Source organism: Mustela erminea, chromosome 1 (genome assembly GCF_009829155.1).
Source record: "Mustela erminea isolate mMusErm1 chromosome 1, mMusErm1.Pri, whole genome shotgun sequence".
NCBI lineage: Eukaryota > Metazoa > Chordata > Mammalia > Carnivora > Mustelidae > Mustela > Mustela erminea.
The window spans coordinates 54481169-54493559 of record NC_045614.1 but is presented as its reverse complement, the minus strand read 5'-3'; the positions used below and the strand labels follow the sequence as shown (position 1 = coordinate 54493559).

The following is a 12391-nucleotide window of genomic DNA, read 5'->3' as shown; positions in this document are numbered from 1 at the left end:
GAACAGACACCTCTCGATCAGACAGGTGGAGTGGGGCTAGCCCTGACCAGCTTCGCCTCAGAGAACCCACTCAGCCCCTGCCTGCAAACCACTGGTTCTCAAACTGTAGCTGACGTCAGAATCACCTGCAGGGCCTGTGAGACACTGCTGGGCCCCACTCTCAAGGTTTCTGGAATCAGATCTGAGCTGGGGCCCAAGAATTTGGATCTCTCACAAATCCTAAGAAATAGGGACCACACTCTGAGAACTCCTGCCCTAGGCCATGCTAATGGGCTGCAAGCATATCTTAGACACTGAGGTCAACAGCTGGCCAGTCCCCAGCCACGGCTCCCTGACCCTGGGATGGGCATCAGAGCCAAGAGCTGCCCACTCACAGATGTGCAGACCCATGTGGTCTGATACCGTGTCCCGGGGAGCTGAAGTTGCAGAGGGAGTCTGAGCTGGGAGGCCAGGAGCTGGAGCTGCAGGAGCATCATGGTTCCTGCCCAGATTAAGAGGACAGAGCAGCCTTTACCTGGCAGCCCTCAGATGTGTCCTCCTTGCAGATGTTTTTCAAAAATTCGATTTAACAACAGTGAGAAACTGGGGGAGTTGATGTAAAAGTTGTTAATTACCAGATTCTCTTAAAAATAGTCTTTGTTTGTTTTGTTTTTTAAGATTTTATTTATTCATTTGAGAGAGAGAGAGCATGAGCAGGAAGAGGGGCAGAGGGAGAGGGAGAAGCAAACTCCCAGCTGAGCAGGCAGCCCTACATGGAGCTTGATCCCAGGACCCCGGGATCATGACCTGAGCTGAGGGCAGACACTTAACCCATTGAGCCACCCAAGTGCCCCGAAAATAGAGTCTCTGAATACAACTGGGCCAATATCCCCTGGTGACAATAACTGTCTGGTCAAGGCACACCTGCCCTCATTAGGTGGGACACTATCTCCAGCTGACCAGGTTTCCACCAGGCCCACTGCACCTGTTCACTGGGTCTTCCCAGCATTTGCGAGAGAATGGAGGGGAAAAGATGCAGCAAAGTCAGGGCCAGAGAGTGGCAGTCCCAGAGAAAGTCTCCAGCTTTTGCTGACCCACCAGACCACCCTGCCTCCTCACACCAGCTTTGTTTTAGGCTTGAGCTTGCTCTACCAACAAGAACCCCAAGCATCCTGTGGGGGTCCTTCCCCAAGCATCCTGTGGCAAAATCGATCACAGTCAGGATTCCAGCCTCTTCTTTGCAGGCTCAGACCTGCTGCTTGATGTCATGGGGAGACTCACAGCACCCTGTTGCCAGGAAGGCACTTGTCCATGTCACTGCTGTTTATTTTTAACAGCTGGGATTAGCCTCAAGCACTGAGAGAAAGGAGGAGGCTGGGCTGGAGGCCAGGAGGGAGTGGCAGGGCTGACTATGCCCACCTCTGGGCCTGGTCGTTGCAGGAGAAGCAGCAAAGGGAAGGTGAAGGAGGTTTGCATCTGGGCCAGGCTAAGGCCTGAGCTAGGAACATGCACTCCTAGGTCTGCCTGGCTGAGGGCACATCTGAGATGGCAGGCAAGGGTCTCTAAGCTCTGTTTCTGCTGCACGTCATAGAGACCCAGCTCAGCCTGGCAACTGAAGGAACATGTTCCTTTGCCCGAGATGAGCCTCCTGTCCCCCTCTTTCTTCTCTGTGGAACTCCTATTCAATTGTCAATGACCCAGCTCAAATGTCCAAGCCTCAGAAATGACTCCTCTGATCACCGTGCCTTAACCCCAACCCACACTCCCTAATCACACTTGGTTCCCCTGGATAGGATTCTCTCAGAGCACTCCACATTCCTCATTGGAGCACTCCTCAAACTGCACTGCACACTTGCTTACAGTGTGTCTCCCCATTAGAATATGAACTCATGGGAGCCCATCAGGTTCATCTCTTGGACTCCAGACCCAGCAAAGAACAGGTATGGAGAGGCCCTGGGAGGTAGAGTGAGGGCAGAAGGGAGGCAGGGAAAGAGCCAACCCCTGGCAGCCAATAGCTGTGTGGAAACCTGGACTCAAAAACCAACCCTTCTGAGATATGCCTCAGCATTTCAGACACCCCGGAGTTCTTGCAAATAACCAGCTCTCAGAGAAAGAAAGTCATATTGTAATACGTACATGGTATTGACAGTGGGGGATGTACAGCAAAGCATATAACTGGGTAGATAAGAGTTTGAGCACTGAAGTTTGCCTTTTTTTTTTTTTTAATATTTATTTATCTATTTTAGAGAAAGCATGCAAGGGTGGTGGTGGAGACAGAGGGATAGGGAGAGAGAATCCTAAGCAGACTCCACACCAAGTGCAGAACCTGACACAGGCCCCAATCCTACAATCCTGAGATCATGACCTCAGCTGGAATCAAGAGTCAGTTGCTCAACTGAGAGAGCCACCCAGGCACCCCTGAAGTTTGGCTTTAAGTAAATATATAGGTCTTGGGGCGCCTGGGTGGCTAGTGGGTTGGGCCGCTGCCTTCGGCTCAGGTCACGATCTCGGGGTCCTGGGATCGAGTCCCGCATCGGGCTCTCTGCTCAGCAGGGAGCCTGCTTCCCTCTCTCTCTCTGCCTGCCTCTCCATCTACTTGTGATTTCTCTCTGTCAAATAAATAAATAAAATATTTATTTTATATATATATATATATATATATATATATTTTTTTTTTATATATATAGGTCTTGCCACTTATCAACTAGGTCACCTTAGGCGACTCCTGAGTCTCAGTTTTCCACCTTTGAAGTGGGAATTTTCTTTGCCTCCCCTCATAACATCTTCAGGAGATTTCAATAGGACATCCAGCTCTTAGCATAAGGCAGATGGGGAAACCAGGCTCAGAGGGGCTGCACGAAATGCACAAGGTCACACGGCAAGTTGGGAGGAGCCTCAGCACACCATTCAGGTCTCCTAACTCTTCAACAAATACTACTGTTTTTGAAAAATGATTTAGGGATTCCTGCAAGACCCCCACCCCACCCCAGTTTATCCATCTGTCTGCTAGAGTCTGAGTGGGAACTGAGCAGCCTCCTGCCCACACAGGGACAACAGGACTCAACGGCTTACGTGACCCTGCCTGGGACCCCCACATGCAGTCACCACCTGCCTCTAGAAGCCAGAGGGCACAGTTTCAGTTTCATTCCAGAGAGACAGCTCAGCTCAGCTGAAACACTTGGCCACATGGGCACCTGGACAGTTGGTCAGCAGGACCTAGCCTTCCCGGTATTTGGACTTTAAAAATAGACACCTTTCTCATATGCTTGGGATGGTTTTAAGTGTTCTCCGGCAGAGCAGGCTGAAAGGGCTTCTCAGGCTTTGGCAGGAGCCAACTCCCTGTCCTAGAGACTGGACCCAGGGCCCAAGAGACAGGGGTGCAAATCCCCTCAACCACTAGCCAGCTATAGGCAAGTCACTTCAGCTCTCTGAACCTCTGGAGAACAGGAAGGACAATCACTACCACCCAGACAGCTAGGTGGAGTGAATGAGACTGCACTGGACAGCCCAGCAGGGAGCCTGGTACCCAGAAAACATTCACTGAGCACCTGCTGTGTACCCAGAACAGGCTCGAGGATGCAAAAAGGAAGCACACAGTCCCAGTGCAGGGGTTCTGAGTATCTCAAGGCTAGAAGTGATGCAGTAGAAAAGTCGGGCGGGACAGGTGCTGTTGGAGCCCAGGGGAAGTGCAAGCCCTGCCTGGGTGTCAGGAGGCATCCCAAAGAGGTGACGTGAGTTGGAGCTAGCCAGATGAAGGGAGGAAATGATGGTGGGGGGGGGGACTACAGGTAAAGAGTGGGGAGAGGGCATGGCAGATTTCTGATGTGCGCATAATCATAAGCATCAACTTACTAAGCACTTATCTGGTGTCAGCCACGAATCAAAGCATTGCACATGTATTAACTCTTTTCAAATTCACACCAACCCTCTGAGGCGGGTTCTATTATTATCCCATCTTCTGGAAACAGAAGTGGAGGCTCAGAAGTCTAGAGTCACACAGCCAGCAAGTGGTTGGGGGCAGGATCTGAACCCAGCACCGTGGTCCTAAAGCTCTACTAGAGGCTGTTCAGGGGTGCCAGGAGAAGGTGGGAGTCAGACCAGCAGAGGTGAGGAGTCCTCACCTGTCAGAGGGCTGGTTCAGATAGCCTCGCTAAGATCTCAGCCTCTGTGTGAAGACTGACCTGGATTTGGACCCCACATCCTCCACTTCATAGCTCTGTGACTGCAACTGTCCCCTTCCTGACTCTGAGCTTCCATTTCCCTATCTGTAAAGTGGGGATAAAGTGACAGAATGTTCAATAAGTGGGCTATGTTGTTCTCTGTAGGCTCCTTTCAGCTCCCAGGGTCCAGAACTGGCTGTGTGACCAGAGCCAATCCCTTCATCCCCAGGGGCCTCAGTTTCCCCCTGAGGATGAGGGGGTTGGAGGAGAGGTTTCCTCCATTCTTTCCAGCTCCGTTCCGGTGTGGCTCGGTGATGTCTGGCGAAATGGGAACAAAGAGAAGGGGAGTGGCACCCAAAAGCTGAAGCCCCTACCCCAACCATCTTCTTCCTGGGACCCGCAAAGCCACTCAGCCCAGACCCCTCCTTCAGGCTGTGTCAGAGCAAACCTGGGAGGGGCGGGGAGAGGAGAAGGTGCCCTGATGAAGCGCAGGCTGGAGGCCTGGGGTGACTTTGAGGAGAAGAGGGCGGAGCTCAGGGTGCAGAGGGTAGCGGTGGAAAAGTTGGTCCCGGGGTTGTGGGCCCGGGAAGGGGCTGGGTTTCAATGCGGGAATGAAGAGGCAGGCGCTGGAATCCCCAAGGAGGAGCCGAGGGCTTCACCGTGGGTAGAGGTCGGGGGCCTGGGTGCGTCAGCTGCGGGGAGAGATGAGGGCTGGGCACAGATGGAGAGAAAGAAGGCAGAGGAAGGGTGCCGAGGGGAGGAGCTGGGGCTCCGATCAGGCAACAGGGCAGGGGCGACGCGCGAACGGTGGGAGACCAAGCAGGGACTGCATCGAGGGCAGGGCTGCGACACGGGGAGCAGGGTGCCAGGGGTAGACGGCGGGAAAGGCAGGGGCTGGGGTCTCGGTCACGGGAGGGGTGGAGCTTAACGCGGGCAGAGGGATCGGGGCTGCACGCCCGTGGGGGATGGGCCGGCGCGGCGGGAGGCGAAGAAGGCCGGGGTTTCAATGGGAGGCGCAGAGGCGGGGGGCCGGCAGCAGGGCGCACCTGAAGTCCTTGTCGCTGGATGTCATCTTCTCCAGGAGGCTGGAGATGTGGAAGGCGGCGGTGCTCATGGTGGCTGCGCGCCGCGGGGCAGGCCTGCGGGAGCGAATATGGCGGCGCGTTGCCCCCTCCCCCGCCTAGCGGCGCGGGCTGGGCTCACCGGACAGAAATAGCAGCCCCCGCCCGGCCCGGGTGGTGCAGCGCTAGCGCCGAGGCCCGGGCAGCCGCGGGAGGCGGAAGGGGGCCTGCGAGAGGCTCTGCGGTCTCCGCCCGGGTATCAGCGACAGCTCCGTGCGTCGCCCGGCTCCGACTTGCACCCCACCCCCCCCAGAGACGGGGAACTCACCACCTTTCACCGGTAAATGCCTCCCTATGATTCCTGTGGGTCCCGACCATTGTTGCATGCCAGGCGCATGGGATTGTAGAGTCTCATCTTCGAATCCCAGTTCCGCCGGTTCCCCTGCTATGTAGCCTGGGCCAAGTTACTTTACACCTCTGAACCTCCGCGTTTTCATCTGTAGGCATACAAGAAGCAGGAGCTGCTGTTGTAGGTCAGGCCAACCAAAGCACTTCCACCCTCCAACCCACTCTTCATGCTGACCTGCTTCAGAATCAGGCAGGATCTAAAAGGTGTACCCAGTCACCAGGTCTTCTGCCTGCCATCTCCAACCCTCAGACCATAATGAAGACCATCTTCATTATATGGAGATGCAGCTGAGAACCAGAGAGGCAGAGACTTACTAAGGATCAACAGCCAGTAGATCCGCAGTGGAATCAAGACTGACTCTAGATCCCTCCACGCCTTGGGCAACAATCCTTATGTGAAACTCCCCACACTTTCGTCAGTTAGGTACAAGCTCAGCCTTGGAGAATGTGTAAGAAGAGTACCAGACAGCCCTTTGCTTCTCTAAATAACCAGGAGGCTTCTGGCTCTAAAGAAAGGGAGTAGCATGTGCTTTGGAGCAAAACAATCCTGGGTTCAAATCCCTGCTAGGCAGCTTCCTGGCTGTGTGACTCTGGGATAATAACACAACCTCTCTGGCCTATGTTTTTCTCATCCATAAGATGAAGAATTAAAAATACCTTTATAGCACACTTACTGGGTAGCTGGGTTCTAGAGCAGTGCTGTGCAACAGAACTTTCTTCAAATTTTCTTTGCTCTCTCCAATATGGTAGCTACTAGCCAGGGTGGCTATTGAGCACTTGAAATAGGACTAGTGTAACTGAGGAACTGAATTCTTAGTTCTATTTATTTTAAATTAATTTAAATTTAAATAGCTACCCATGGCCAGTGGCTACCATAGTGAACAGGACAGTAGGAACACAGCCCCTGGCCCTTGGGGATTTATATTCTAGTGGATGATATGAGCATTAAGGAAGTAAGTGATTACATAAGGAAAACAAGAGCTATACTGAAACTTACGAGGGGGTGAGGGAATAGAGAATGCCTGTCATATGGAGGGGCAACTTTAACTAAGATGGTCAGAGAAAGCCTTTTTGAGGAAGAGACATTTGGGTTAAGAATAGATGAAGGAGACAGCTGGGCAAAGATTTGAGGGAAGAGCTTATCAAACAGAGGGAACAGCAAGGGCAAAGGTCCTGAGGTACGAACAAGCCTGATGTATTTGGGAAAAGGCAATAGCTGGAATACGGTCAGTTCCCTATTAGAAGAGAAGTCAGAGAGATGGGCAGGGGCCAGATCATTCTCAGCCTTTCAGGCCAAGTTGAGAAGTTAGATTTCATGTCAGAGCATTAGGGAACAACAGAAAGGCATTAAGCAAGGAGACAATGTGATTGGTTTATTTTTTAGAAAGCTCCCTCTGGCTGCTGAGCAGTAGTGCAGTCAAGAATGATAGTGGTTTGGGGCACCTGGATGGCTCAGTGGGTTAAAGCCTCTACCTTCTGCTCAAGTCATGATCTCAGGGTCCTGGGATTGAGCCCTGCATTGGGTTCTCTGCTTGGCAGGGAGCCTGCCTCCCCCTCTCTTTTCTGCCATCCTCTCTGCCTACTTGTGATCTCTGTCTGTCAAATAAATAAATAAAATCTTAAAAAAAAAAAAAAAGAAAAGAATGATGGTGGTTTGCATTAGCGGAGCAGTGTGAAGGTGGCAAGAAGTGGACAGATTCTGGATATATTATAGAAATAGATTACAGCAGCTTCACTGAAAGATTGGATGTGGAAGTGAGGGAGAAGGAGGAGTCCAGGTTTTTAGCAGGAGCAAGCTGAGAAGATCATGATGCTTTTTATGAGGACGAGGAAATCAGAGGAAGGAACCCTTTGCAAGGAAGGAGGACTTAAGACCTTTGCATTGACCTGTTATCTTGGAGATTCCCACAAGACATCTAAGAAGAAATGTCATATTGACAATTGGACACGCCATTTGTGTGGTGGGGAGAGCATTGGAGTTAGAGATCGAGATCAAGGGAAGGAGTTCACACGGAGATGATGTTTAAAGTGATGGGAGTATACAAGGGTGGATAACACTAAGTGTTACCAAGGAGGTGCAACAAACAAAACCCTTCTATGATGGGAGCTTTAATTGATGAGACTACATTGGAAGACTGCTTGGCAATATTTACAAAAGCTAAGCATGTATCTATTTACCTTGACCTACTCACATAAGCAATTCCACTCTTAGACATGTATCCAAGATATATGAATGCATGTGTATCCAACAAAAGAATGAATATACATATATACATACATATATTCTATGGATATACATATATTTATAAAATAGAATACTATATAGTAATGAAAACCAACAAACTGCTCTTACGCAAAATAATGTGAATGAATTTCAGAGGTATTATACTGAATAAAAGAAGCACCATAAGAGTGCATACTGTATGATTCCTTTTGTATGAAGTTCAAAACCAGGCAGAACTAAGTGACAGAAGTCAGAATAGTACTTAACTAAGGGATACTGGTTGGGAAGGAAAAAAGAAGGCACAAGGTAGCCTTCTTTTTTTTTTTTTTTTAAGATTTTATTCATTTACTTGACAGAGATCACAAGTAGGCAGAGAGGCAGGCAGAGAGAGAGAAGGAAGCAGGCTCCATGCCAAGCAGCCCGATGTGAGGCTCAATCCCAGGACCCTGAGATCACGACCTGAGCTGAAGGCAGAGGCTTAAACCACTGAGCCACCCAGGCACCCCACAAGGTAGCCTTCTTGAGGTGCTTTAATATTCTCTATCTTGATGGGACTTATAATTACATATATATATGTATATATGTATCAATTAATCAAGCTATATTTTGATATATGTAAGTTTGCCTCAGTAGAAAGGAAGGAAATGAATAAATATATAATTTAATACATTTATTTTTCTGTTTAACAGTATTTTTATAATAATTTTACAAGTTAGTAAATATATATATTTTTTCCAGTCAGAAATTACTAAACAGTTTGGCAGTTTCTTATAAAGTATACATACCATATGACCCAGTGGTGACACTCATAGGTATTTACCCAAGAAAAATGAAAACCTATGTCCATACTAATACTTGTACATGGATTTTCATAACAGCTTTTTCCCTAATTACCAGGAACAGGAAATGACTCAAATGTCCATCAACTGGTGAATGGGGAAACCAACTGCAGCACATTGGTATGATAGATTTTACTTAGCAATTGAAAGGAATGAATTACTGATATATGCAACAGATAAAAACAGATAAATCTTGAGAACATTATGCTATGTGAAAGGAGCCTGACACAAAAGTCTACATATTATGTGATCCCACTTATGTGAATGTCCAGAAAAGGCAAAACCATAATGAGAGAAATCAGATCAGTGGTTGCCAGGGTCTGGCGGTGGGAAGATTGAGTGGAAAGGGAACAGTTTGGAGTGATGGAAATGTTTTATACCTCATTGCAGTGGTGATTACATCACTACATACAGGTGTCAAACTTTATCAAGTTGTGCTCTTAAAAAGGCAGAGTTAGGGGGTGCCTGGGTGGTTCAGTCAGTTAAGTGTCGACTTCTGACTTTGGCTCAGGTCATGATCTCAGGGTCATAAGAAGGAGCTCTGAGTCAGGTTCTACTCTGGGCGTGGAGTCTGCTTGGGATTCTCTCCCTCTGCCTCTGTCCCTGTTTGCTCTCTCCTCTCTCAAAATAAATAAATAAAATCTCAAAAAAAAAAAAAAAAAGGAAGGCAGAGTTACTCCTCAGTAAAGCTGATTAAAAAGAAATAATGAATATATAAAGTCTTAGAGGTGAATGAGATCATTAGAGAGGGGAGATAAGAGAGAAGAGAGCCTGGGATGTGAACTATGGAACTCCAACATTCAAAGGTTGGGGAGAGGAGAGGGAGACAGGGAGACTCAGAAGGTATAGGGGTAAGGTAGGAGGAAAAGTTGAAGATAGTGAGATCCCAGAATCCAAGGAAAGAGGGATTTAGGAAAAGGTAAGTGGGGCGCCTGGGTGGCTCAGTGGTTTAAAGCCTCTGCCTTCGGCTCAGGTCATGATCCCAGAGTCCTGGGATCGAGCCCCGCATCGGGCTCTCTGCTCAGCAGGGAGCCTGCTTCCTCTCTCTCTCTCTGCCTGCCTCTCTGCCTACTTGTAATTTCTGTCTGTCAAATAAATAAATTAATTAAAAGATTTTTAAAAAGGTGGTTAAGATGGTGAATTTGATATTATGTGCATTTTAAAAGAATATAAGAAAATTGGGGAGGTGGGAAATAACTATTATTATCAGAGATAGGGAGAAAAGGAATTAAATTTAGACTTACCAAAAAGTTGTATAGAAAGAAGAAAATAATAAACAGCTGAACAGAAATGAATGAAATAGAGACTAAAAAGGTAATATAAAAAAAAAACAGGGGTACCTGAGTGGCTCAGTGGGTTAAGCCTCTGCCTTTGACTCAGGTCATGATCTCAGGGTCCTGGGACCGAGCCCCGCATCTGGCTCCTTGCTCAGTGAGAAGTCTGCTTCTCCCTCTGCCCCTCTGACCCACTCATTCTCATTCTCTCAAATAAGTAAATAAATAGATCTAAAACAAAACAAAAAAACAATCCTTCTCAAACTCTTCCAAAAGGTAAAATAGGAGGGAACATTAACAAAAAGTTGCAAAATAATATGGCATTTCTATATACCCTTCACTCAACTTCTTCCCTTAATGTAGAGAAATAGTTTTCCTTTAGAACACTAGGACTGAACCAATAAGTAAAGGCGTTATAGGTAACAAGAGCAACATTTATCACTGTCAAAGAAGGAAGTTACATATAAGGAAAGAGGAAGGCTAGAAGGAACCCTGCCTGTGGTGTTGGATTGAAATCACATCAGTATGAACTTGTGGTGTTTATTATAAATATAATGTCTTAGTCCATTGGGGTTGCTGTAACAAAATACCATAGACTGGGTGGCTTCTAAACAAGAGAAATTTATTTCTCACAGTTCTGGAGTCTGGGAAGTCCAAGATCAATGCACTAGCTGATTCAGTGTACTGGTTCAGGGACAGCCTCCATCTTCACTGAGTCCTCCCACAGCAAAAAGGGTGAGGGATCTTTCTTAGATCTCTTTTATTTTTTAAAATTAATTAATTTATTTATTAATTAAATATTTATTTATTTATTTATTTGAGAGAGAGCGAGCAGGGAGGGGCAGAGGGAGAGGAAGAAAGAGTCTTAAGCAGACTCTGTGCTGAGCTTGGAGTCCAAGGCAGGGCTCCATTTCATGACCCTGAGATCATGACCTATTTCTCTACTCACAATGCTTCTGACTTTTCAAATGTGTGCTTTTTTCCTCTCACACCAAGCAATTCTGACACTAACTACCCATACTGGGCACAAACCCCAAAGTTTAAGAGCTTATATGCGTAGGATGACCTGGGTGGCTCAGTTGGTTAAACGACTGCCTTCAGCTCAGCTCATGATCCCAGGGTCCTGGGATTGAGCTTTGCATTGGGCTCCCTGCTCAGCGGGAAGCCTGCTTCTGCCTCTCCCTCTTCCCCTGCTGTGTTCCCTCTCTGGCCATGTCTCTCTGTCAAATAAACAAAATCTTAAAAAAAATTTAAAAAATAATAATAATAAAAAAGCTTATCTGCGTAACATTGTCCCCATTTCAGATGCTAACTGCAAGTCTGACCCTCTGATATTCCTGACCAAGTGGTTATGAATCAGGGGTTCCCATACTCTCCTCCTTAGGTTCACTAATTTACTAGAATGGCCCATAAAACTCAAGGAAAAGTTTACTCCTGTTTACTGGTTTATGATAATTATATAAAGGATACGGATTAACAGCCAGATGAAGAGGTGCTTAAGGCAAGGTCTGGAAGGGTCCCAAGTGCAGAAGCTATTGTCTCCAAACCCCATAGTTTAGGGATTTTTTATGGCAGCTTTGTCACATAGGCAAGATCATGATTAACCCAATCTTAACCCATGATTAACCCAATCTTAGATATTGAAAGTTTCAGGCTTCTAATCATGGCTTGGTCTTTCTGGTGACCAGGCCCCATTCTGACACTATCCAAAGCCACTGAGACTCACCTCATGACAACAGAAAACATTCCCATCAACCAGGAAATGTCAAGGAAATTAGGAACTCTGTGTGAGATGCTCCTGTCACCTCCATGAACTCGGGAAATGACAAGGGTTTTTAGGAGCTGTTTGTCAGGAACTGGGAGCAGAGATCAAATATTAATTTCTTATTATGCCACATACACATATACAGTAGTTTCAGAATTGCTAACCCTTACTCCCAGGAGAAATCAACTCACTAACTACAGTTTTTGTATGCAGTTCTCTTTGTCTTTAGCCTTACAGAATCCAGTTCAAATACTATATTCCGAAGTTACTTAGGTTGGCTCTCTCTTCCCCACCCTCTTCAGTGTCCTTTGTATTTATCTGTAATACAGTCAGGTGCCCTTGTTAGTGTGAATATTTTGAGTTCCCCTAACGTCCTGGTTGGTTTTGTTTTTTGCTTGTTTGTTTGGGTCTTTTTTTTTTTTTTAAGGATTATGTATTTATTTGAGAGAGAGAGAGAGAAACAGAGAGATGGCACCAGAGCAGGGGATGGGGGGAGACGGAGGGAGAAGGGCAAGCAGACCCCCAGTGAGCAGGGATCCTGATGTGGGACTGAATCCCAGGACCCTGGGATCGTGACCTGAGCTGAAGTCAGAAGCTTAACTGACAGAGCCACCTAGGTGCCCCTGTCCTGGGTGGTTTTAATTGTGTTTTTATTTGGGGAGAGATGTGAACATCACCATT

General features: G+C 47.4%; 1 protein-coding gene across 3 annotated transcripts in view; it reads right to left on the bottom strand.

Moving 5' to 3' along the window:
- Positions 1-5697, bottom strand: part of CAND2 (cullin associated and neddylation dissociated 2 (putative)) — a 33697-nt gene extending 28000 nt beyond the window's left edge. For all 3 annotated transcript variants that reach the window (XM_032358121.1, XM_032304944.1, XM_032312503.1), the window contains exons 1-2: positions 5529-5697; positions 5186-5278 (exon numbers count right to left, since the gene is read on the bottom strand). In XM_032358121.1, the coding sequence (XP_032214012.1) occupies positions 5186-5278; positions 5529-5578 (143 nt within the window). In that variant the 5' untranslated portion in view covers positions 5579-5697. The remainder of the gene's footprint in view (positions 1-5185; positions 5279-5528) is intronic.
- Between the last annotated feature and the right edge of the window lie 6694 nt (positions 5698-12391).